This window comes from Hyaena hyaena, unplaced genomic scaffold (assembly GCF_003009895.1).
Source record: "Hyaena hyaena isolate Hyena2069 unplaced genomic scaffold, ASM300989v1 scaffold_187, whole genome shotgun sequence".
Lineage (NCBI taxonomy): Eukaryota > Metazoa > Chordata > Mammalia > Carnivora > Hyaenidae > Hyaena > Hyaena hyaena.
In genome coordinates, this window is record NW_024080820.1 from 1,676,483 (window position 1) to 1,703,281 (window position 26,799).

At 38.9% G+C, this 26,799-nt stretch overlaps 1 protein-coding gene across 2 annotated transcripts in view; it reads left to right on the top strand.

Moving 5' to 3' along the window:
* The window catches only part of CWH43 (cell wall biogenesis 43 C-terminal homolog), a 59,031-nt gene extending 37,228 nt beyond the window's left edge, over positions 1-21,803 (top strand). For both annotated transcript variants that reach the window (XM_039241101.1, XM_039241102.1), the window contains exons 12-16: positions 669-818; positions 6,164-6,308; positions 11,022-11,083; positions 17,284-17,439; positions 21,539-21,803. In XM_039241101.1, the coding sequence (XP_039097032.1) occupies positions 669-818; positions 6,164-6,308; positions 11,022-11,083; positions 17,284-17,439; positions 21,539-21,617 (592 nt within the window). In that variant the 3' untranslated portion in view covers positions 21,618-21,803. The remainder of the gene's footprint in view (positions 1-668; positions 819-6,163; positions 6,309-11,021; positions 11,084-17,283; positions 17,440-21,538) is intronic.
* Positions 21,804-26,799: the final 4,996 nt, after the last annotated feature.

Here is a 26,799-nt window from a genome sequence, read left to right on the forward strand (position 1 = left end):
TAGGCAAAGCAGCCAGATTGTGCTGAATTTCGGATGCCTCTGGACAGCCAAGTGACGTCTAGTAGGCTGTTGTGTGCAGCATGGAGGGTCGAATGGGACAGGAGGAGCTGGACATGTGTGCAGATTCAGATGACATCACTGTAGAGGTGGTCCTGTGGGAGGGACTCCATGAGGGGCCAGAGAGATAGTGCGTGCAGCCAGGGACCAGGGAAGAGAACTGGCTGAGGTCTGAGCTTTGCACATCCTTTTCATATGTAGTTGTTTGACTTAGAGTGAGGGAGAACCTGTTTTCATATCTTTATTGGACAGTTTGTAATTTCTAATTTTGTAAATTGTTACTCTGTGTCCTTGCTGGCAAGATCATACATTCCCAAATGTGTTGATTAATATTAGAATTGTTTATGCAAATATGTTGCCAGAGTAACAATGCAAGGAAAATAGATTTTGTGTATTACTAATTCTGCCCTTTTCGTGTCTCCATAGCATTTTGTAAAACAGAGTTGATGGCATTGTGCTTAGCAACACAGAGAGGCATGCTTACTAGCCGAGATGCAGTGTACTGTTTCAGACTGCCATGTTAGTGCTTTGAACACACACGTGCTTAGTCCTATCTCCAGGATACGGTGGGACCAATAATGATGCACACGGTTCTTTTCATTCCAATGCAGGATTATGGTTTTGTCCCGATACCCGATTGTGAAGTCAGAGCATCACCTTCTTCCGTCACCAGAGGGCGAGATCGCACCGGCTATAACAATGACTGTTAACATCTCGGACAAACTGGTGGATTTTGTCGTGACACACTTTGGGAATTATGAGTGGGTTTCTTTGGTCTTTCTAATAGTACACAAATGCGGAGAAATATTATTAATATGTTACTCTCATTTCCATGTATTGACTTTTCTTTTTTTTCTTCCCAAACTATTTTTCCTTATGTAACTGGTTTTAAAAATGAAGCATAAAACATTTGAGATGTGGGTGGTCCTTAGTGATGGTGCAGAGCAGCAACAATGGCTGTGTTAGCCAGCAATGGCCGAGCGGGTGCTGTGCTAAGAACATTATTGAATTTAATCCTTACTCGGTATAAAGTTAGTACCATTATAGCTCCATTTTACAGAGAAAGATTCTAGACTGAGAGAGGTTAGATGACTTGTCTGAGAGTGTCAAGCAATGAGGCACTAGGCAGACCTAACTCAGAGCCTGCATATACTCGGGACCACATGGCAAACTAGAATACAGAAAAATGAAATATTCTTTTCCTACAGGATTATTACAGTTGGAAGTACTGTTGGGATTTGAGGGCACTAAATGATACTCCTTTTCCCTCATGTTTTCACAGTCCACTGCTGGGTAGGTAGAGGGATTTGGCAGGGACATCAGAATATCCCTTAATTCTGATGAACCTATGTGGACGACATGGCTTGAGTGTGTCTTGATGGACCTGCTAATATGTCCCCCAGTACATGGAACTGACTCCCCCAAAGCAGCTGACCCACCGGTGGGTGTTAGGTGTGCCCTGTCAAACTCGGGTCTTGGTAGAGAGGCTACCCAGAAATACCCTGTCAGCAAACTGGCAGGTTCCAAGGAGAAGAGAGAGGAAGGATTTGAGACAACCATGCCCAGTTAGTTCTGCCAAACTCAACTAGTTAGAAAAGTCTCCCTGAGTGTAGAAGTGGGGGATAGAGGCCAGACATGGTTTTCTAAGCAAGTCCTTCTATAAGGAGACACAAGGAGTGGGGAATGAATTTTATCCCCAAAGGATAACATATACAGCCAATGACTTAGTACTGAATAAATCATGAATGATGCTAACAATATATTATAAAAGCAAAGATAAAAGTATATATTTCATACTCTGCCATACTAAACATTCTGTAATAATAATAATTGAAAACAGTAACATAAAGAGCTATATACCAGGGCATATAAGGCCTATCCACATTCATGACAAGAGGCCACAGGGCTTTGAAGTGACATACAGAACATTAAAACAACACGGTTTTACTGTAAGTTTCACTTAAACAAAACTAATGTCTACTACCCTTATTTGCCTCTTACCTCACTTTTTTTCACAGCATCATGTGGCTCTGGGAAGACATACTTGAATATTTTCTGAACTAAATCAGCGCTTAGTAATATAAACAAACCATCCAAATGTAATTATGTGAACCAGACTCTTGCTTGTCTTCTTATAAATAAAAATGGTGTTCAGAGGACAGATGATACAGATGATGGTCCATATCTCTTTAGAAAGCTATTTGAAGAAATGCCTCTGTTTCTCTCAGTAATTCTCATGTAGCAAGTACAGCCATTCCAAAATCATTCCACTGGCCTTAAATTGCACTGGGGTTAGCTTTTAAAAAATAGACACTTTTATGTTTAAAGTTGCAAGGTCTTAACCTGAGAGACAGTTGAATAAAGTCCTTCCCATTTTTCCTTTGCTTTTCCCCCCTGCCCTTTTCAACCCCTCCAACCTCCAACATGTAAAGAATAAACTTGAAAGAAGACTAAAGATAGCCCTGTGTGTGTTTGGAAAAGAGGAGGAAAGGATTACCTTTTCTAACTTTCTATTAAGTACATATTAAAAAAATTTTTTTTAAACTTCGACAGAGAGCAAGGATAAGCAGAGGAGGGGACAGAGAGAGAGTACTTGTGCAACTGGGGAAGGGGCAGAGAGAGCGAGAGAGAGGTAATACCATGCAGGCTTTACACTGTTAGTATGGAGACAGACTTGGGGTTTGAACCCACAAACCATGAGATCATGACCTGAGCCAAAATCAAGAGTTAGATGCTTAACTACTTCATCAACCAAGCTTCCCAGGCACCCTCTAGGTACATATTTAAAGCTCTCTAATCAATACCACAACTTTCACATGTTCTCACTTATTCACTTGATTTAATCACACACACAGACACACACACACACACACACACACACACACTGACAACAACAGCAGTGAGGATGTTAGCTAACACTGAGGAGATGTAGCTCCATATTTAAAGCTCTCTAATCAATACCAGAACTTTCACATGTTCTCACTTATTCACTTGATTTAAACACACACACACACACACACACACACACACACACACACCCACCCCCAGCAGTGACGATGTTAGCTAACACTGAAGAGATGTAGCTCCAGGAGGGAAGCAGTGTGTTTGAGTGGTTAAAAGCATGGATTCCAGAACTTAGAATCAGACAGTCTGGTTTGACTCCTAATTGAAAGCGTATCCTACACCAGGTTATTTAATTACCTTGGCCCTCAGTTTTCTCCTCTGTAAATCAGGGACAATAATCCTATGTAAAGGGTTCCTGTGAGAATTAAATAACTCATGCATAAGTACATGAATACAGTAAGTGCTCCATTAGTACTGGCCATTATTATTAAGCCAAATCAGATAACCCTAAATGTAAGGACTATTGGGCAACTCAAAAAAGAATTCATTCATCATACACAGATCAAACATCTGCCATGTCCCAGGCACAGTGCTGGGTGCAGTCTTTCCCCTGAGGGCCACAGTTCTGTGTCACTCCTTAGAAACCCTGTCCATGAACACTGTAGCCTTCCAACAGGTGAAATGAAGACATTCATATGTTAAAAGATTTGTGAAGCCATCTTTACATATTTTCATTTGCCTTTGTTTTCTACAATAGTAGATACAATATTCTTACTGTGCATAAATATTTAGAGATTTCATTTTCTACTGGTTATGGCATATAAACATGAAGTCATATTAGGAATGAATTATAGAATGCTTATGCATGTTTTTAGCTGATTCAACAAGATTTTTAAAATTATTGACCACACAAATACCTCTTTACAACCAATAAATAGGAAATAGCAGCATTTCTTAGAAGCATTTAGGTGTACACATAACTAAAATCAATGTTATCTTGTGTAATTAACTGAGCCACCAGTTAATCTCCAGCTTGTTTTCTGTAACATCATAAATGTAGAAAGAAGAAAGACTCAGCATCTGTAATCTGTAGTTATACTTTTGGTCCTGTTGTATGATAACCTCAGGGAGTTCTAGTCCTTTTATTTCTGAATTGGATAAAATTATTTTTTCCAGCCCACATTATAGGGTTATTGGGCTGATCACATATTAACTGTTAAGGAAATATAAAATGTGTTCTCTCTCTTGCTCTCTCCCTCTCTTTCCCCCATTACCTTTCCTCTCCTTTCTTTATACTCATACATATACTATTTATTTTTATTATCACTGGATAAAATTTATCACCTGAGAAAATATGAAACCAAACTCATAGATTATTTTCCAATAATATGTTGCTAAAGTATATTTGCATGACAACACAATCTATGGTACAGTGACCTTGGAATGCTTTAGCCCAGGTTTGAATCCCAGTTGTATCAGAAGGAACAGAATTCACTGCAGACCTAAATAAGGGACTATCTGCCAAGATGCTGGAAGGGTCAAAAGAACAGATAAGAGATACTATAGTATTCAGGAAGAGGGGACACAAGGTGTAAAGAATGCAGCTAACGGGGAAGAAATACCACAACTTCTCTCTCCTCTTTTTTTATCTCCTGCTGGTACCTCTAGTTGACCAAACCTAACTGGAAATCAGCAGAAAAGGGAGCCCAGGACATGAAATCTGTGTGGGTTAGCTTCTCAGGGCACAGAGAAGGGCTGAGAACAGATCCAGACAGGGCAGTTGGAAAATAACCATAAACATGTTACTTAACATCATTTAAAAATAGAGCTAATGCCTGCTTCTAAGTCCTGTGAATATTCAGTATCAAAGATGTTTAATAAACGGTCATACTCTTCACTCTTCTGTTTCTTAAGGCATCTTTGAATGGTACTCAGCTGTCCATACATTATTATTGAAGCTTAGTTCTGTCTTCAGATCCTACTTTCCTATCTCAATGAGGTTTCTCCAATCTTCTTCGTACTTGGTGATGCCTGTTTGCCTTTGTCATTGTTTTTGTCTTTGTTTTGGTTTTTACTTAATAGTCATTTATTAGCTACCTTTCTCTATAAATGCCCATGTCGGTTCTACTGCCTGCTTGCTCTTGGATCCATTCCTGGCTTGTGTCCCTCTTGGCTAAACATCGCAGGGAACCATATTTCCCAGAGCCTGTTGCCTTCTGGCTGCTGGGTTGGTCTAGGTAATGGAGGACATTAATTCAAGGCCGGAGGGCAGGAGAAGAGAAGAGGTGTTTCTCATTCTCTCTCTCTTCTGCTTTCTCTGTTGTCTCTGGCTGCAGCTGAGTCTCTCCTGTGGCTCTAGCTTCTCCCTAGAGAGCCCCAGCAACCTCTGGGCGGCCTCCTCCATGGCTGGCTTGCAGACTCTGGGAATATCATCTCCTGTTATTGTCCCTCTAGCCCGACAGTAGGTACTGGTTGCTAAACTCTGGTTGCCTCACTGACCCCTGTTTTGCCTCCCATCATGTAGTTAACCAATTTCCTATATTAAATTCACCCTATTTGAAACACCTAGAGTGATTGCAGTTTTCCTGTCTGGATCATGTCAAATATGATATCCCTGTTTTTCCCAAACAGACCAACTATAAAACCCTTAAAAGCATGATGTACCTACCTAATTATCTCAGTTACACACCACAGTGCTTAGACTAATAAAAGCATCATGTTTAGCTAGCATTTGACCAGGTGAAGCCTGGGAGGCTTTTAAAAACGTGTTCAGCTGATGGAGCTAGGGAGGTTACATGAGCCTGGTATGCTTTGTGAGTGTTAGGTTTCTCTGTCTTACCAGTACTACTTGCTCTTTTTAAATTCTATTTATTATAATAATAATTATTATTTTTGTCTACTAGTCTTTAGCTGTAATACTGGTGATCAGGTCTCAGACTACTGATACAGTTTCTTCTGATGAAAAGTTGAGCAAATGTGGTTTTAGAATAGGTATTTAAATCAACTTGACTCCAACTAGTTTGTGGGGAAAGATCATGTTCTTAGTCCAAAGTTTGTCAGCCTACCCACCTGAAGTCCTGTGTCTCTGTCTTGTTCGTTTGCATAACATTAAGTCATTTGTCCAAGTAGGAAGTACTCCAGGTTTGTGTACTGTTTGAAGACATTCTTTGGGAACTTAGATACCTCGTGCTTTTTAAAAATTGTCTTGCAAATACAATGAAGAAGTACATTTTTTAAAAAGAAGTACATTTTTGCATTTTAGAGATGACCTTGACAGGAAACTTCAGGCTATTGCTGTTTCAAAACTACTGAAAAACAGCTCTAATCAAGTGATATTTCTGGGATATATCACTTCTGCACCTGGTTCCAGGGATTATACACAGCTCATTGAACACGGCAACGTGAAGGTAACATAATCTTAATAGGATTTCTGATTTCTTAAGTAAAATGTTTCTTCTTCATGTTTAGGAAAAACCCCAGTGCAACAATTTACTAGGTATTCTGGTTATGTACTGCTGCATAGAAAACCAAGAAACAGAGCGGCATTAAACAACAGCAGTCCTCATTTGCTCACAGACCTGCAATTTGGACAGGGCTGGGAGGGCAGAGCTCATCTCTGCTTCACACAGAGATGTGGCTCAAGCGGGGACCAGAGGGTCCACTCTGCAGAGGACTCTCAGGTGGCACGTTGCTCTTGGCTGTTGACCAGGAGCCCAGTTTGGGCTTTGGGTGCAGGGTCTGGTTTCTCTCCATGGCTAATGTGGGCTTCCTCCCTGCAGATGGCTGGGTTCTCGGAGTGTGTCTCAAAGAGATCCAGGAAGAAGTTGTATTGCCTTGTGTGGCCTAGCCTTGCAAGTGACCTAGTGTGACCTCCTGTCATCATCAGAAGCCTGCTTACATTTGAGTGGGAGAAACAGAAATCCCATCATGTCCTTGGGAGGAGAATCAAAGCCACGTTATAAGAATACCATATGGGAAGTGGGTTATCGTAGCCATGCTTAGGAAATACAATCTGACACATTATGCAAGTTGATTATGATGTTGAGAGTAAAAGATAGAATGAAATATGCAGAGAGGCTGGCCGGTCAGTCTTACAGTGCCTCACTAACTGGATTTAGTCCTCACCTGTTTGGGTCCAAAACCTGAATTTGTCAGTATACCCGGATATAATCATGCTCTGGGGAATTGACACACAAATCAAATCCTTGAGACGTATATACACTAGAATGCTCATAAGTGCAATAGTTTATAATGACAAATGTAATTGTTATATTTCATTAAGCCCTATGTAGATTTCTTGGTTCTTTATGTTTTGTTTCCAACTTCATCTTCTGGAGATATTTGCAGAGAAAAAAGTTTGCCTATTTTCCCAAGTGCTTGGAAAGACAAATGAGAAGGAGTGTGGTGTGAATAGGGTTTCTACTGTGGCTGAAGTAGGAGAGAACTGTATTTCTTTTTTTTGTTTTGTTTTGTTTTTATTTTTATCATTGAAAATATATTAAAAATTTTTTGATGTATATTTATTTTTGAGAAAGAGAGAGACAGAGTACAAGCAGGGGAGGGGCGGAGAGAGAGGGAGACACAGAATCCAAAGCAGACTCCAGGCTCCCAGCTGTCAACACAGAGCCTGATGCGGGGCTCGAACAAGAACCGTGAGATCATGACCTGAGCTGAAGCAGGATGCTTAACCAACTGAGCCACTCAGGTGCCCCTTTTAAAATATTTTAAAAATATTTTGAAATTTGTTTTTGAGAGAGAGAGCACAAGCAGGGGAGGGGCAGAGAGAGAGGGAGACACAGAATCTGAAGCAGGCTCCAGGCTCTGAGCTGTCAGCACAGAGTCTGATGAACCATGATCCTGACAGCTAAAATCGGACTCTTAACTGAGCCACCCAGGTGCCCCTTAAATTTTTTTTTTAAAATACTTTTTATTACTATCTTTCTTTACATAAAAGTCTGGACAGTACTGGTACGCTCCATGCTGTCAGGAATGTGGTTCTTCCATCCTGTGGCATAACTTTAGCAGGTCTCTCTTCCCAAATTTGCCTCATGGTCCATGATGGCAGCATCCATGCTCTAGCTAGCAAGATAGAGGAAGGGATAAAGAAAGATCCAAGAGCACATGCAAGTTATCTCTAAAGGCAAATTCCAGCAAACTGACCTCCAATATCGTTGACTCGATGTATAAGAAGTTGGGAGGTACACTCTTAAATCTTGATATACACCCAGCAGCTAAAAATACTACAACTTGGGGAGAAAGGCAGCCACCTATAGGGGAAATGAGTGAATCCCTGTGACAGTGGATAAAGCAGGAAACAGAGTCAAGATAGACCACTGATTTTGGCTTTGATCAAAGGGTTTATGATGGTGACATTATTAGAGAATACTGAAGAAAGAAGGGTTTTGCAAAGATGATAATAAATTTAGCTCTAGACTAACTCAAGGCATCTATGAGCTATTAATGGAGATGTCCAACAGGCAGCTGGATATATGGATTTGGAATTGGGGAGACCAATCAGGACTAGAAATTTAGATGAAGGAACTGCCTCCATCTAGGTAATCATGGAAACCCTGAAAGTGGGTGGTACTGCTGCTGAGTTAGAGAAGTATAGAAGGAAAGACAAAACTCCTGATAACATTGCATTTAATGTGGCTATCGGAGCACCTGGGTGCCAGCATCCAACTTCGGCTCAGGTCATGATCTCACAGTTTTGTGGCTTCAAGCCCCACGTCGGGCTCACTGCTGACAGCTCAGAGCCTGGAGCCTGCTTCAGGTTCTGTGTCTACATCTCTCTCTGCCCCTATCCCCCCACAAATTAAATAAACATTAATGGGGCTATCATGGGATGATGGTGAGGGAAGAAAAGGGAGATTATTTCAGAAGAGAGATTAAGGAGAGGCCCAAAGAATAAAAGGAAATCCTGATAGGTATGGAGTCAGAGGCTGCATCAGTTACTTAGTACTGTGTAACAAAACACTGCAAACCTTAGTGGCTTAAAACAACAATAATTTAAGATTCCTTTGATTTTGTGGATTTTCTGTTCGTTCCTGGATTTGCTTCTGTAGTCAGCTGGTGGCTGTGGCTGGGGGTTCTAAGATGGTCCCATTCACATGCCTGGGGCTTTGGTGCTGGTCATCGGCTGGTTCCCTCTCTCCATGTGGTCTCATTAGCCCAACCGGTGCTGCATTTACCAGCTGTGTGACCTGGGGACAAGCTATTTAAAATTTCCAGGCCTCAGTGGCCCTATCTGTAAAGTGGTGAGAGTAATATCTGTTGTATCACAGGATGGATATGAGGATGAAATATAAGATAATGTCAACCTTGCAGGTAGAGGGACCTCAGGAAGTGGTAGCTCTGTATATGTATATGTATTATGTGCATCTGGCTGTATACATAAAATAAAATGTTTTATTTATTTCTGAGAGAGAGAGAGAGAGAGCGCATTTGCAGGGGAGGGTCAGAGAGAGAGGGAGACACAGAATCTGAAACTGACTCCAGGCTCCGAGCTAGCTGTCAGCACAGAGCCCGATGTGGGGCTCGAACCCACAAACAGTGAGATCATGACCTGAGCCGAAGTCAGACAGCTAACTGACTGAGCTACCCAGGCGCCCCGCATAAAATCAAATAAGATAAATGTGTGAGTACATGGTCTATAAAGTAAAAAAGGATGGTAGATGACGATTTTGGGCAAGTCTAAGGAAAAATTGCATCCTAATAAGAGAAGGATTTCTTATACTGTGTGTGTGTGTGTGTGTGTGTGTGTGTGTGTGTCTAAGGGCTTTGGATGGTGTTAAGGAAGAGGAATTTTATTTGATTTTTATTTAATCCTCTGTTGGTTACCACTATCATGGTCAAAAGCTGTGTCAAGACTGGCAGTGAATTCTTACATAGCTTTTTCTATTAGGAAGTTTATTAATGCAGAGAGGAGTTTTAATCATAAATGCTTGGATGAACAGATTTTTCTCTTTAAGAAATGAGTATTTGAATTCTGCAGTCTTAAAATTTGACAGCATCTTTTTAAAATCTAATAAAAAACACGACAGTTAAACGTATTCGTAGTTTATGGTTCCCAGTATATACAGCTGAGTGACTACATTTTTATTTCTTTCCAAGGCAAACCAGATAGTACTCTTTCCATTTTATTTGCTTTCTTCATCATTAATGTTTTAAAGTTTAATTTTTGAAGTGTATTATAATTTTTTCCACGTATGCAGAGGCATTTAAATGTGTGGATGTGACTGTGGCGTATAAATAATAGTAAAGATTAACAAGCATCTTTGTGTTTACCAGTAAGCTTATGAAAAAAATGAAGAAATAGATAATAAATTGTGTTTTCTTTTAGTGATTTTAAAACATGTTTTAAGTTAAATTTTAATAGTAAAATTGAGAAATGATCAAAAGTGAGAATATTTTTTACTGATAGGATTTTTAAAAAGAAGGAGGAAATGTGTTCAGTATATAAGTTTCATATTTAGAGTTTTCCCAGCACATTACAGAAAAAGAATATGTTTATGTTCTCCTTCTCTGCTGAAAAGTAACACCGGCCTTAAGCTTTCAACATCTAAAAGACTCATGATTACTTCCCAAATGTGTTTATTTCCAATGATTCAACTTAACAAACAGACTGAGCTCCTGCCGAATGCCAGGCGTTGTGCTAAGTACCAGGGAGCCAACGTAATGAAGGGTCCCTCCGCTCAGGAAGGGGCGGGTGGGGACCTATAAACAAATAACTGTACAGAATGGTGTAGCCGGTGTGTATAACGTATTGCATAGCATGACCGGTGGGATGCAGCCAGTTCTGCTTGGGATGAAAGACATGGAAAGCCACAGGAAGCCAGCGCCTGTGTGCTGATTCACCTACCCAACCCTCTCTATAGACCACCTTCCCCTTTGTACCCCCAGCACCCAGTGCAGGGCCTAGATGGCGTCCACTAGGTGCTCCAGAAATGTCTGTAGGATGAATAAATAATTTGGACCTTGACGGATCATTAGGAGTGAGGCAGAGAAAACAGCATGCACAAAAGCATATTTATTACTGTCCTTCACACATTTCCTTGGCAATTCAGAATAGAGCACTTTTTTTTATGCTTTAAACATTCTCTTCTCTGTTCTTTATTTAGGATATTGACAGCACAGATCAAGACAGATGGTGTGAATATATTATGTATCGAGGGCTGATCAGGTGAGCATAGGTTTTTGACTTTTGTTTTAGTGTCTATTACTACTGTGATCTTTTGGGTCTATCCCGGAAGGAAAAAGCTTTAAAGAAGTAATTCATTTTATTACTTTTTATAAACATTGATTTGGCTAGTTATACACAGTTTAACCATTTTTTTCAAGGCATGGTCTAATGATACAAGAAAGAATAAATGACAGAGTAAATAAAGCTTAATTACATAGAAAGGATACTGTGTAAGTTATTAGGCATGATAAACACATACCAGCCAATGTTAGGAATGGTACCGGTTTTGACTGTATGGCATAGTGGAAGCATCATGGGCCAAGGAATAAGCAAACCCTGGGCTGGATTCCAGCTTTGTCAAGTTCTAATCATGTAATTTGGAGTAGGTTAACTCACTTGTTGGAATCACTACTATATTGTGGTGAGATCTCTAGGTAAATTATATTTTTTTAAAAATCACCCCATATCAAACAGTGAATACTATCCATATAGGCATATATTAGTGTATATACATCCCAAAATAATATACCTGAAGGATCTTAAAATTCAAATATGTAACTTTGTAAATCTGTTATGAAGGTAGTATTTCCTTTAAAAAAAAAAAGCTGAAACAGGTTTAATAGCAAAAAAGGGACTAACCGTTTATTCTTTGATTCATTCATGTATTCAACAAGTATTTATTAAATACGTATTATGTGCCAGGTATTGTTCTAAGCAGTAGGGCTGTAACAGGAATGAAACAAAACCCTTGACTGCCATAGAGCTTACGTTCTAGTGGAAGGAGACAGAAAGCAAACACCTAAGAAAGAGAATGGCAGGTGGTGGTACCTATGATGAAAAGATGAATGAGGCCAGGTAAGAAGGATGGGGACGGAGAGTGCAGGGTGAAGGGTGGCTGCCGTGTGATCTGCAGGGTGGGCAGCAGCCTGGAAGACGTGAGGAAGGTCACCTGTGTCTGTCCTGCGGAGGGCACTGCAGAAAGGGAAGAGCAGGTTCAGAACTTTGAGTGGCGCATGCCTGGTGTTGGTTGGTATCAGTGAGGAGGCCAGTGTGTCTGGAGTAGAGAGAGATGGGAAGTGACATGAGAAGGGTAAGTGGGGACAGATCACGTGGACAGTGGATTGATTCACAGGTCCCTCCATGTATAGGGGTCTTCAGTGGAAGGAACATGCTGGAGACAGTGCCTGAAACCTACAGCTCTCCTCCTGCTAATACAGTCTGTTAGGAGATATTTGACTGGAGGCCCCCAACTACTCTCCTTGAAAAGTGCTGCGAACTCTGGTGTGGCCTTCTATGAAGGGACCTCTCTGGGCCTTAGACCCGCCTCTGCACAGGGCAGTTCATCACCCAGAGGTGTGTTGGCATTGGCTACCTAAAGTTAGGGGTTGATGTTGAACTGATCACCCCTAAGTAACCTTAAATTCTAAGATCTGTGGTCTACATTTATGAAAGAAAATAATTGCCTTCTAAGGATGATACAGAATCACAGGATCAGCTTCTCTCCCATTGAAGATGTGGCTTATTCAGTTATGAGTCATGGTCTAGTGAAAGCAAACTGTTACATTCAACTGTTCTTTACCTTATTTGTCATATAACAAGTATTGGTAGAACATAGTGTGTGCAAGGCACCAGGGGTATAAGCAGTAAACGAAAGAGAGAGGGATCTTTACCCTGGCAGAAGGAAGAACCACAGTAATTCCATGATGTTGTATTTTAGGAAGTGATGAGTATGGTGGGGAAAAATTGAGCAGGGTAAAGAGCATCCAGAACAAGGAGGTGTGGTGCCATTATAAACAGGGGGTTGGGTAGGCCTTACTGAGAAGGTGACATTGGAGCTAAGATTGAGAAGTGGACCATATGGTTATCTGAGAGGAGACCCTTCCAGCGACTAGCTAGTGTAAAAGCCCAAAGACAGGAGTGCCAGATGTGTCTGAAGAAAAATGAGGCTAGTGGGGCTGGAGTGTGTGTAGGGGAATGGAGGTGGTAGAAGAGGTAAGGGGAATATATGGAGAGGGAGGGAAGGTAGCAGATCACAAGGGTCTGTGGACTTTTATTAAGAACTTTGGGCATGACTTAATATAGTGGTGACCTTCATTCATTCCGGAACGATGCTATGGGTTCATATGCTTACTGGGGTGAGACAAGGAGACCCTTGAGATGCCACGATTATTCTGGTTACACTAATAACTCAGAAACTCCAGAAGGCCCAGAGCATGCCCACACGGCTGCAGGACAGACAGGGTGACTATTATTTTGGTGTTTCCAAAGGTTTAAGGTGGGAGGGAGATGCTGAAGTGTTTGCTTTGTAATGTGTGTGATATCAGATTGAAAACATTGTGTTTACATTCATATTAAAGTGGTAGTTTTAGTGGGAATTTCTAGAAAACAGTTTATGATATAGACTGAAAAAAGTGTAAATTGAAGTTGTAATATTGCTAGTTGCCAAGGAAAAGTGGTATTTATAGTACCAGTGTCCATAATAGCTAATCATTTGGTTCTGTATACTTGTGGCCCAAGACCTTTATCACCTTTCCCTGGAAGAGTGGGGGGGGAGCAGATTTTTATATATAAATGTTTACAGATATATGCTAAATATAGCTGGGTGGCTTAAACAACAGAAATTTATTTTCTCACTGTTCTGAGACAGAGAGTGTGTGTGTGAGCACGTGCTGTATGGTGTCTCTTCTTATAAGGATAATAGCCCTATTGGATAAGGATCCACCCCTGTGACTTCATTTAACTTAACTACTTCCTTGGAAACCCCATCTCCAAATAGGGCTATATTGGGGGTTACAGTTTGACATATGAATTCAGGGGATGACACAAATATTTAGTCTATAGCAGATGGAAATGTAACAGAACTAGAAGAAAAAATCCTAAATTTTATATGAAACCACAAAAGACCCTAAATAGCCAAAGCTATTTTGAAAAAGAAACGTAGAGCTGGAGGCATCACAATTCCAGACTTCAGGTTATCTTATGAAGCTGTAATCATCAAAACAATATGGTACTGGCATAAAAATAGACACATAGATCAGCGGAACAGAATAGGAAATCCAGAAATGAACTCACAACTATTTGTGGTCAATTAATTCTAGACAAAACAGGAAAGAATGAAACTGAATCACTTTCTTATACCATACACAAAAACAAATGCAAAATGGATAAAAGACCTAAATATGAAACCTGAAACCATAAAAACCCTAGAAGAGAGCACAGGCAGCAATTTGTCTGACATCGGCCATAGCAACATTTTTCTAGATATATGTCCTGAGGCAAGGGAAATAAAAGCAAAACTAAACTATTGGGGCTACATCAAAATAAAAAGCTACTGCACAGCAAGGGAAACAATCAACAAAACTAAAAGGCAACTTATGGAATGGAAGAAGATATAGAAGATACTTGCAAATTACGTATTTGATAAAGGGTTAGTATCCAAAATATTATATAAAGAACTTGTAAAACTCAACAACCCAAAGACAAATAATCCAATTAAAAATGGGCAGAAGAATGAGCACTGGGTGTTATATGTAAACCAACTTGACAATAAACTATTAAAAATAAAAAAAAGGGCAGAAGAAATGAACAGATATTTCTCCAAAGAAGACATACAGATGGCCAACAGACACGTCAAAAGATGCTCAATATCACTCATCAACAGGGAAATGCAAATCAAAACTACAATGAGATCACCTCACACCTGTCGGAATGGCTAAAAGAAAAAACACAAGAAATAACAAATGTTGGCAAGGATACAGACAAAAAGGAGCCCTTTTGCACTGTTGGTGGGATGCAGACTGGTTTCCAGTCACTCTGGAAGACAGTATGGAGACTCCTCAAAAGGTTAAAAGCAGAACTACCCTATGATCCAGTAATCGTATTACTGAGTATTATCTAAAAATTACACTAATTCAAAGGAATACATGCTCCCTATATTTATAGCAGCATTATTTACAGTTGCCAAATTATGGAAGCAGCCCAGGTGTTCATTGATAGATGAATGGATAAAGAAGAAGTGGTATATATACACAAAGGAATAGTATTCATCATAAAAAGGAGAAAATTTGCAATTTGCAATGATTTGGATGGAGCCAGAGAATATAAGGCTAAGTGAAATAAGTCAGAGAAAGACAAATGCCATATGATTTCATTCATATGTGGAATTTAAGAAACAAATAAAAAATGAACAAAGAAAAGAGAGAAAGGCAAACCAAGAAACAGGCTCTTAATTATAGAGAACAAACTGATGGTCACCAGAGGGGAAGTGGGTGAGGGGATGGATTAAATAGGTGATGGGGATTAAAGAGTGCACTTGTCATGATGAGCACCAGGTAATGTATGTAAGACTGTACATCTGAAACTAATATTATACCATATGTCAACCATCCTGAGATTTAAAATTTTAAAATACCCAATTTAATGAAGTTAGGGATTACTGTTTTTCAGTTTCTGTCCCTAAGACCAATTCTTTGGACTTTATCTCAATCACCTGCACTCAGTAAGCACTTAATAAAAACTTATGGACAATGAGAGATTCCTTGTTTTAGTAGATGATTTGGATTGTCAGGTTCCTTATCTTCAAGGACTTTTAGAAGGACCTTGAAGGCAGTGTCTGTGAAATGAGTTAGAACTTTGATCTTAGATATTTGATCAATAAAAAGCCTAGACTCACCAGAGAAAGTGACCTACAATTACAGGGAACCGCACAGATTTGGGACCTGAGCTTATGTAAACACCTCAGCTTGTCAGGTAGCATCCACCCCCCTTCCGATGCTGGCATGGCTCTCCTTTTCCCCTTCCTGGTGGGCAGGCTTGCTGCCTCTACTTGCCCCAGCTCTGGGTTCCTGTCTCTATTTTGTATGTAGTTACGGGTCTTGTTTTAAATGTTTCTCCCACTACTAGACTACTAGTCTGGCTCCAGCCCCACCATCGTTCACCTAAATCATTGCAGTGGCCTCCTACCTGGTCTCCCCTCTTCCACCCTTTCCCCGGAGTCTGGTCTCTACACAGTAACCATTGCATTTCTGCACAGAACTCCTTGGATGCCATCCCACTGTCAGAAAAATATCTGGCCTTTATAGTGGTCTGCAAGGAGAGCTGTATCACCTGCCATCCCCAGCACCCGTGCAAACTCATCTCCTACGGTGTTTGCTCTTATGCACTCCACTCCGGTCATCGGTCATCGGGGAATTGGCCCTTAAAAAAGCCAAGCACATTCTCCTTCGGGATGTTTGCATTTGCTATGCCTTTTCCCTAGAGCGCCCTCCCTCCAGTATCTGTACAGGGCGGCTCCTTTACTTCATTCAAACTTTTGCTCAAATGGCACTTGGGCAGAGCAGTATGCTCTGAGCATTTACCATAAAAATGCAACCCCTGCCACTGAGCATTCCCTGTCCTCTTTACTCTGCTTAGTCCCCCAGGGGACTTCAGCCTTTTCACCACCTGCCAGATTGTATACATACATATTTAATCTGTCCTCCTCAACTAGAATGAAAGCTGTATGAAGGCAAGGGCCTTGTTTTGTTCACTATTTATCCCCAATACCTAGAACAATGCCTGTATGTATTAGGGACTTGATATATATTTGTTCATTGAATAAATGAATGACTGAAGCTGACAGGTATTGTTTGAAGAGGTAAAATATAAATAAAATAAAATGAATTCTTGGTTGCTCATGGTTCCCTCAATTTCCATCTGGGCTTCTCCGTAACTATTTGGATAACATCTACAAAATGCTTTGATTTCCCAGAGACTGAAAGCTCTAAGCAAAAACAGGACGTGCAGTTTTTTTCAGACATACAAAATCTTTTCTATTAGACTTGTAAATGTGGATGAAAATATGCATGTGGTATTTGAATTTTTAAACGTAAGAAAGAATTTAGGCATATGCTCCTGTCATTCTGAAGAACACCTTTTCTCGATGCAAAACATAATTGTGTGATCGGCAATTTGTAGAGACAGAATATTCATTAGTGTACGTTTAGTTAATTAAGCCTGGGTGCATGTTCCTTATTCATTTATATAGTAAAAGCAATGTTTTGATAAATATTTGGAGTAATAAATCAAGCTAATTGTAGTGATGTACAGAGTAGGGTGATAAATGGGAAACTGGCTTAATAATGCAGGTGTTACCTATTAGATCTCATCAGATTTCTGTTCGGTGATAAAACCTTTACAAACCATGTCTATTTCTGCCACAGATTGGGTTATGCAAGAATTTCCCGTGCTGAACTGAGTGACTCTGAAATTCAGATGGCCAAATTTGGGATCCCTGATGACCCCATTAATTACAGAGACAACCAGAAAGTAGTCACAGACCAGAGGGCAGTTCCTAAAGAAATTCATTTCAATCCTAGGTGAGTGAATTCTTTCATGTTGTAACCTACAGTTGAGGCAGCACTTCTCCTAAATAGGACCTAAATAGTATCTCACAATGAGCTCCGAATTGTGGATGTTTCTAGAGGTTCATTCAGGTAAGCGATCTCATGGTAAAAATAATAAAATCCTGCTTGGGTTGAAGTTATGGTCCCTTTCTGGGATAGAGAAACATGTTACAGTCTCTGGCTCAGGTGAAAAAGATCACATGGGCATCATCTTCATCACCATCCCTATCACCACCCTCACAATAGCTAATATGTGAGTGTTCTGTGTCCCAGGACCTGTTCTAGGTGCTTTGGGTATTATCTCAATTAATCGTCATTGGGTTCGTACTCTTGTCCTCATTTTAGGGGTAAGTTCAGGCTGAGGAACATGAAATGACTTCATTAAAGGTACATGGCTAGTGAATGACGGGCTAAGAACTAGGAAGGAAGCCTCTTGGCATCGTTAGGTTGCTGAGATTCTCAGCTCTGGCTACACGCTCAACTCACGTGGAGAGCCCCACCCAGACCAGCTCATCAGGACCTCTTGGGAGATCTGGGCTTTGAGTTTCAAAAAATTGTTCCCAGTTATTCTAATGTGCAATAAAGATTCAGCCTAGGGAGAGTGGATAATTCGTTTTCCCTGCAGAGATTCTAGCATGTGAAATATATTGGATTTTGTTTAGTATTAAATAGAGGTTATCTGAGAAATCTATTTTTGTAGCAAAATACGTGCTTTGGAGTATGTGCTCTTTTTTCTTCCTATGACTAGATAATGAGAAGAAGTGTTTGCATAAAACCAAACCCAGAACATATCCATATATGTTACTTTATTTGATATATATGCTACTTTTACCAGCTAATCATTATGGAAACTTCTCAGACTATTTTATTTGCCTGTGTGTGTGGGGGGGGGGGTGGTGATGGAATTTATCCATTTTCTTTTTCTTCCTTGTCTTTCCTTACAACAAGAAAAAACTGTACCAAAGTATAGGGAATGAATTTAAGAAGAACTAAAACCAAGTCTTTTTTTTTTTTTAAGAGATGGAGTGAGTAAGGGGCAGAGGTGGGGGGGGGGGGAGAGAGAGAGAGAGAGAGAGAGAGAGAGAGAATCCCAAGCATGCTCCACAGCCAGTGCAAAGCCCGACACGGGGCTCGATCTTATGACTGTGGGATCATGACCTGAGCAGAAATCAGAAGTCGGATTCTCAACTGACTGAACCACCGTATAACTGAGTCTGGATTGCTTGTATTACTATTTGATCTCATCCCTCATTTGTGTAACGTACTTGTGTACAGCACGGGCTCTGGGGTCAAGCTCCCCAGTTCCAGTCCTCACTCTCGTCAGAGAACAGCTGGGTAATTGCAGGCAAGCTGGCTAATCTCTCTAAGCCTCAGGTCTCTCACCTGCAAAATGGGGAAAATCGTAGTGCCTACCTCCTAAAGTTATTTGAGGTCTGACTGACACCTGGAACTCTTAGAATAGTAAGTGGAAATACATGTGGGGTTTTATCCTGTTCATGAACATACATGTTCAACATATATGTACATGTGCACGTGTCTGCCCATGTACTCTTGGCAAGTTTCAATAAAATTGTTTAGAAAAAAGAATAGTGCATGGTGAATGCTTAATAGGCAGTAGATACAATAGCAACAGTAATATTTATAGTAGTCACAGGAGAAGTGAAATAGAAAGTTTGCTTCCTTTTGTCGAATGAGGTGACTTCTTATATGGAAGCTAGAAAATCTAGGAAGGAAAAAGGTTTCCTGGTTACCTTGGTCTCATATACCAGGAGTATGGAGAAGTCCAAATAAAAAATATTTTTAGCTAATCACAACTGCAGACTGATCCAAACCACCTGTGAAAGGAGCTAGATCTGTTTTCACACTCAGTTTGATTATGAAAATAACAGAAGCATAAGTAGAAATCTGTCTTAATTTTAAAATTCCATATGTATATGAAAATGTATTAAATAAAAATAGTCAAAGAATACTGGTTTCGCCAAAAATCCCATTCCTTAATTGAGCAAGTACTCACTGAGTACCACAGGGCCATCATAAACTGGGCCTGGTGCTACATACTGAGGACAAAATGGTGAGACCCAGCCTTTGTCCTATGGAGCTTACATTCTAGTGGTGAGATAAGCAATTCAGAGGTTACCACTGGTAATAGTTTTGGTACATCTTTGCTTTTTATATGAATATGTATCTATATATTGCCAGAGTCCCGCTCCAGCCAGGTCCAGGGGTCCCTGAAGGATGGACGGTGTCGGCCTGGGAGGGATGAGAGAGGTGGATTCTTTCTGGTCACCAGCCAGGCCTCTCCACACTGCCTGAGACTCAACTTTATTTTATGATTTAATGTTTGGGGGATGGCACAGAAGTGGCATTCTGATGATAAATCCTTTTATCAGTAAAAACTCTCCAGAGCATTGATATGCAAAAGGTATGGGGAACAGCACTGAGGTGGAATTAGCGTAGCAAAGGCAAAAGTTAGTTCTTTGTGAGCAGGGGTCAATAGCCTGTTTATCGCAATGTTGCTCCCATAACCACAAAAGAAGAAGTTCCTACAGTAAGTTCCTTCACAAAGTACAATCAGCATACCAAGGCCAGAATGAGTCACTCCTAATACCCCTAATACCAATCAACAAGGTGCCTTGGGGGTCGGTGCTCAAGCAGAAACAATTGGGTGGGGGTGGATATCGCCATCTGAAGGTAAGAGTCCGTGCAACTTACCTTAACCTCACAAGGAATTCTTTCTCAACTTATGAGTTCAGAAATGGCTCCCAACAATATATCACACAATTATCCCAACTTTATAAATGTATGAAACATATATGTATGTACATGTGCATTTGTCTTTATAGTCATTTTATTTATTAACCTGATTTTTTTCATGCAAATACTACATGATAAGTTTCCTTCCATAGCAATGTATTCTTCTGAAAATATATTTTTGTTTTTTTATTAATAGAATTTATTGTTATATTGGCTTACATGCAACCCCAGTGCTCATCCCAACAAGGGCCCTTCTCAATGCCCATCACCCATTTTCCCTCTCCCCCATCCCCCATCAACACTTACTTCATTCTCTGTATTTAAGAGTCTCTTATGGTTTGCCTCCCTCCCTCTCTGTTTGTAACTATTTTTTCCGCTTCCCTTTCCCCATGGTCTTCTGTTCAGTTTCTCAAGATCCACATATGAGTGAAAAAATATGGTGTCTGTCCTTCTCTGACTGACTTATGAGAATATTTTTTAAATGATTCCATAACATTCCGATATAGGGATATATCTAATATAGCTAACCAAGTTAGTTGTTTTGCACATTTGTTCTTTCATTATTATAAGAAGTCTTCTGGGGACTCCTAATTATAACTTTGGGCATAGCCTTGATTACTTCCTTAGGACTCAGTTCTAGTCATGGAATAGCAGATCAAAGGTGCTATTTTAATATTCCTTATTGTTGTTTTGAGATGAGAAAATAAACAGACCTCCTATCTCTGGCATTATGAAGGTTATTTGGTGGTTGTGATTGCTGATGAAGAAAAGGAAGTCAGTGGCTTCATTTGCTCAGGTCTTAAGTTCCTTTCTAGTGCCTTTTACATTTCACCATGCCAACGAGAGCTGTATAATTGATTATTCATCAGTAAAGTAAGCTGTTCCTCTGTAGCACCTATAGAAGACTGAGAAGTTGAAATTGTGCTAAAGTAGATCACACATGCATTAATGTAATAAAAATAACATTTCAGGTTTCATGATCCCTTCATCCATAAAATGGATATTTTGCAAACTGAAGACTAGAGACAAAATCTAGACTTTTATTTTCTGCCAAGATTATCAGCTAATAATTCTTAAACGGTTGTGCTTTTGGAATGATTCATAAACATGGAAAGAGGACTTCAAAGGTTAAAATTTTAGTCTGCTTTTCCCATATGCATGAATCCTTTCTTGTTTTTTCATTTACTGATTTGATTGATCACATCTCTCTTGGTTTTATGATAGATAAGTAAAACCACAATAGATTATGGTTGAAATTTTATATAAGCGTGGACCTTTCTGAATGGTCTTTACATGTCAATTACATTTTTTTTTTTAGATTTGGATCCTACAAAGAAGGGCATCATCATGAGAACAATCACCATTTTCATATGAGTACTCCCAAATACTTTTTATGAACTATTTAAGACAGGATTCATTGACTGAGCAAGTCTGTGGGAAACAAAAGTATATAAGAAGAGGTGCATGAAAGTGGGAAATTATACACAGAGAACCTCAGTTTTGAAAAATATGGTATTTATGCCATGGGAAATTCTATCAACTTATTTAAATATCTTACTAAATAAAAGCATTTCTCCAAATTGCTTTTCTTAAATTTCTGATAAAATATAGAATGTGGGGTAATATAAGAAAGTTTTACTACTAGAGCTAAAATAATAATAATGCCTTACCTTTTTAATGCTTAAAATAGAAAATTGATTTATTGATGAGCTAGAAGGACTACTTACAAACATTAAATCCAGACTTATTTTCCTCCTGGGACAAAGCAAGGAAAGAAATGTTTAATGATTAAGTCTAATTGTTAGAAGAATAACGTGTCCATATAACTCTTGTTGACTCATCAGAAGAAGCATGCCCATCACCATCCTTCCTGGAGCTATGATACAATCATCTGTCTTTTCTCCCATGACTGTACATGACACACTGTGGGGTCCTCTCCAGTCAGGCACCAGCTGTCAAGGAGCAAACCTCAGCACACAGACCGGTCCCACAGAATGCATTTTCTTCCCTAGCACCAAGCAGGTAGGTGATGGGGAGAATTCAGCCCAACAGCACCGTCTCTTTAGGGAATAGTAATTTAAATGTCATGGAGACACATTTCATCTTAAAATTGGAAAAGGCCCTAAATCTTGTTTTATCCTTTGGGGTAGACATCAGAAAATATGAGAGAGAAATACACAGGTTTTATGTCACAATCTAAGGGGGTTCCTTAGGTCTATTTAGTAAACATGTATTGAGCACACTGCCATACGCAAAACAATATGTCCTGGGAGTTTTAAAATATATTTACATGAATCTTTCAGGGATCATTTCAATAGTTCATTACTGGAGGAGTTTTTCTGAATGTGTAAAGTACCCAAGAAGTGTGTTTGTATTTTCAGAATGCATCTGAACTTAAATGACCATCAAATTAATTTAGACTGCTATATACTTCAGATGCCATATATGAACCTCATGGTAACACAAACCCCAAATCTATGACATACACACAAAAAATACAGAGAAAGAAAACCAAACATAATACTACAGAAACTCATCAATCACAAACATGGAGAGCAAAAGAAGAGGAAAGGAACAGAGAACTACAAAAACAATCGGAAAACAACAAGATGGCAATAAGTGCATACCTATATGCTATAACTTCAGATGCAAGTGGCCTAAATGCTCCATGCTTCAATCAAAAGACATAGGGTGGCAAAATAGATTAAAAAAAAAAAACTCATCTGTATGCTGCCTACAAGAGACTCACTTCAGTTGTAAAGACACATACCAACTGAAAGTAAAGGAATGGAAACACATTTACCATGAAAATGGAATAAAAAAAATATATATAGTATCAAACAAAGTAGACAAAATCAGACAAAACAAGACTAGCAAGAGACAAGAAGGGCATTACATAATTATAAAGGGACCACTCCAACAACAAAGAATAGCAGTTATAAATTTAAAAAATGCACCAACATTGGGACACCTAAATACATAAAGCAAATATTAACAGACATAAAGGAAGAAATTGATGGTAATACAAAAATAATAGGGGACTTTAACACCCCACTTACATCAATGGATAGGTCATCCAGGCAGAAAATCAGTAAGGAAACAGTGTCTCTGAATGACACACTAGACCAGATGGACATAATAGATACGTATAGAACATTCTATCCCAAACTAACAGAATACATATTGAATGCATATTATTTTCAAGTGCACGTGGAACATTCTCCAGAAGAGATCATACTGTTAGGCCACACAACAAGCTTCAATAAATTCAAGAAGATTGAAATCATACCATGCATCATTTTTGACCACAATGGTATGAAACTAGAAATCAATCGTAAGAAAAAACTTGGAAAAAGCACCAACATAAACATGGAGTTGAAACATAATACTAAACAACCCATGGATCAATGAAGGAATCAAAGAAGAAATAAAAAGAACATGGAGACAAATGAAAATGAAAACACATTGATCCAAAATCTTTGGGATGCAGCAAAAGCACTTCTAAGAGGGAAATATATAGTGATATGAGCCTACCTTAGGAAACAAGAATACATTCAAGTAAATAATCTAATGTTTACACATAAAGGAACTAGTAAAAGGAGAACAAAGAAATCCCAAAGTGAGTAGTAGAAGGAAGTAAATCATAATAATCAGAGCAGAAAAAAATGACATTAGAGACTAAAAAAATACAGGAAAAAAACCCCAAGACCTGGTTCTTTGAAAAGATGAAATTGATAAACCCTTAGCCAGACTTATCAAGAAAAACACAGAAAGGACCCAAATAAAATGAGATATAAAAGAGAACAACTGACACTACAGAAATACAAAGGTTTATGAGAGAATACTATAAGAAATTGTACGCCAACAAATTGGACAACCTAGAGGAAATGGATAAATTTCTAGAAATACATAGTCTTACAAAACTGAATCAGGAAGAAAATATGAACAGACCATATACTTGTAATGAAATTGAGTAGGTAATCAAAAAACTACCAAAAAATAAAAGTCCAGGATCACACGGTTTCACTGGTGAATTCTACCAAACACTTAAAAGAGAGTCAATACCTATTCTCCTGAATCTATTCCAAAAAATAGAAGAGGAAGGAAAGCTTCCAAATAAATTCTATAAGGCCAGCATTACCCTGATACCAAAATCAAACAAAGACACCCCCAAAACCCCCCACAAAACTATAGGCCAATATCCCTGATGAAATAGACACAAAACTCCTCAGCAAAAGATTAGCAAACTGCTTTCAACAATACATTAAGAGGATCATTTGGATTGAGTGGGATTTATTCCAGGGATTCAAGGATGGTTCAATATGTGCAAATCAATCAGCATGATATACCACCTTAACAAAATGAAAGATAAAAATCACATGATCATCTCAATACAGAAAATGCATTTGATAAAATTCAGCACTGATCCATGTCAAAAACTCTCAACGAAGTGGGTTCAGAGGGAACATACCTCAACATAATAAAGGCCATATATGAAAAATCCACAGCTAATATCATACTCAATAGTGAAAAACTGAGAGCTTTACCTTTTGAATCAGGAACAAGACAAGGATGTCCACTACCCTTGCTACATTTATTCAATATAGTAGTAGAAGTCCTAGCCACAGTAATCAGACAAGAAAAAGAAATAAGAGGCATCCATATTGGTAAAGAAGTTAAACTGTCACTATTTGCAGATGACATAATAATATACATAGAAAATCCTAAAAACTCTACCTGAAACTACTAGAAGTAACAAATGAATTCAATAAAGTTGTTGGATTGAAAGTTAATACCCAGAAATTGACAGCATTTCTATACACTCAGTATCAGAAAGAGAAATTTTTTAAAAATCCATTTATAATTACACCAAAAAGAATCAAATACTTAGGAATAAACTTAACCTAGGAGGTGAAAGACCTGTACCTTGAATACTGTAAAACATGAATGAAAGAAATTGAAGATGACACAAATAAACAGAAAGATATTCCACGCTCATAGATTGGAAGAATTAATATTGCTAACATGTCCATATTACCCAAAGCAAGCTGCAGATTCAATGCAGTCCCTATCAAAATGCCAAGAAGTAGAACAAATAATCCTACAATTTGCATAAAATCACAAAAGACCCCAACTAGCTAAAGCAATCTTGAGAAAGAAGAACAGATCTAGAAGTATCACACTCCCAGATTTTAAGATATACTACAACGTTGTAGTAATAAAAACAGTATGGTACTGGCACAAAAAGAGACTTATAAATCAATAGAATAGAATAGAGAGCCCAGAAATAAATCCACACTTACATGGCCGATTAATTTACAATAAATGGGACAAGAATATACAATGGAGAAAAGACCATCTCTTCAATGAGTGGCATTGGGAACACTGGACACCTACGTGCAAAAGAATGAACGTGGACCACTTTCTTACAGCAGACACAAAAATAAAGTCAAAATGGATTGAATATGTGACCTGAAACTAAAAATCCTTAGGGAGAACATAGGCAGTAATTTCTCAGACATTAGATGTAGCAACATTTTTCTAGATACGTCTCCTAAGGCAAGAGCAAAAATAAATTATTGGGATTACATCAAAATAAAAAGATTTTACACAGTAAAGGAAATCATCAACAAAACAAAAAGACTACCTACTAAATGGGAGAAGATATTTGCAAATGATATATCCAAATAAGGGGCCAATATCTAAAATGTACAAAGAACTTGTACAACTCAATACCAAGAAATAATCTGATTAAAAATGGGCAGAAGACCTTTACTTTTCTAAAGGAGACATCCAGATGTCCAACAGACACAGAAAAGATGCTCAACATCACTAGTCATCAGGAAAATGCAAATCAAAACCACAATGAAGTATCACTGTATACCTGTCAGAATGGCTAAAATAAAAAAGATAAGAAATGACAGTGTTGGCAAAGATGTGGAGAAAAAGGAACTCTAGTGCACTGTTGATGGAAATGTAAATTGGTGCAGCCACTGTGGAAAACAGTATGGAGTTTCCTCAAGAAATTAACACTAGCAGTATCATATGATCCAATAATCCTACTCTTGAAGATTTTCTTAAAGAAAATGAAAACACTGATTTGAAATTTGCAGCATTATTTACAATAGCCAAGATATGGGAGCAACCTAAGCGTCCATCAGTAGACAAATGGGTAAGGAAGATATGATATGTACACACACTCACACACACACACACTCACACACACACACACACACACACACACACACACAGGAATATTATGCAGCCATAAAAAAGGTGAGATCATGCCATTTGGGACAACATGGTTGAACCTAGAAGATATGCTAAGTGAAATAAGTCAGACTGAGAAAGACAAATACATGACTTCAGTCATGTGGAATCTAAAAACAAACAAATGAATAAACAACAACAAAAAAGCAGAATCAGACCTAGAAATATAGAGAACAAACTGATAGTTGTCAGAGGAGAGGGGATAGGGGGTTGGACAAAATGGGTGAAGGGGAGTAGGAGATACAGACTTCCAGTTGTAGGATGAATAAATCACGGGAATAAAAGGCATGACACAGGGAATATAGGCAA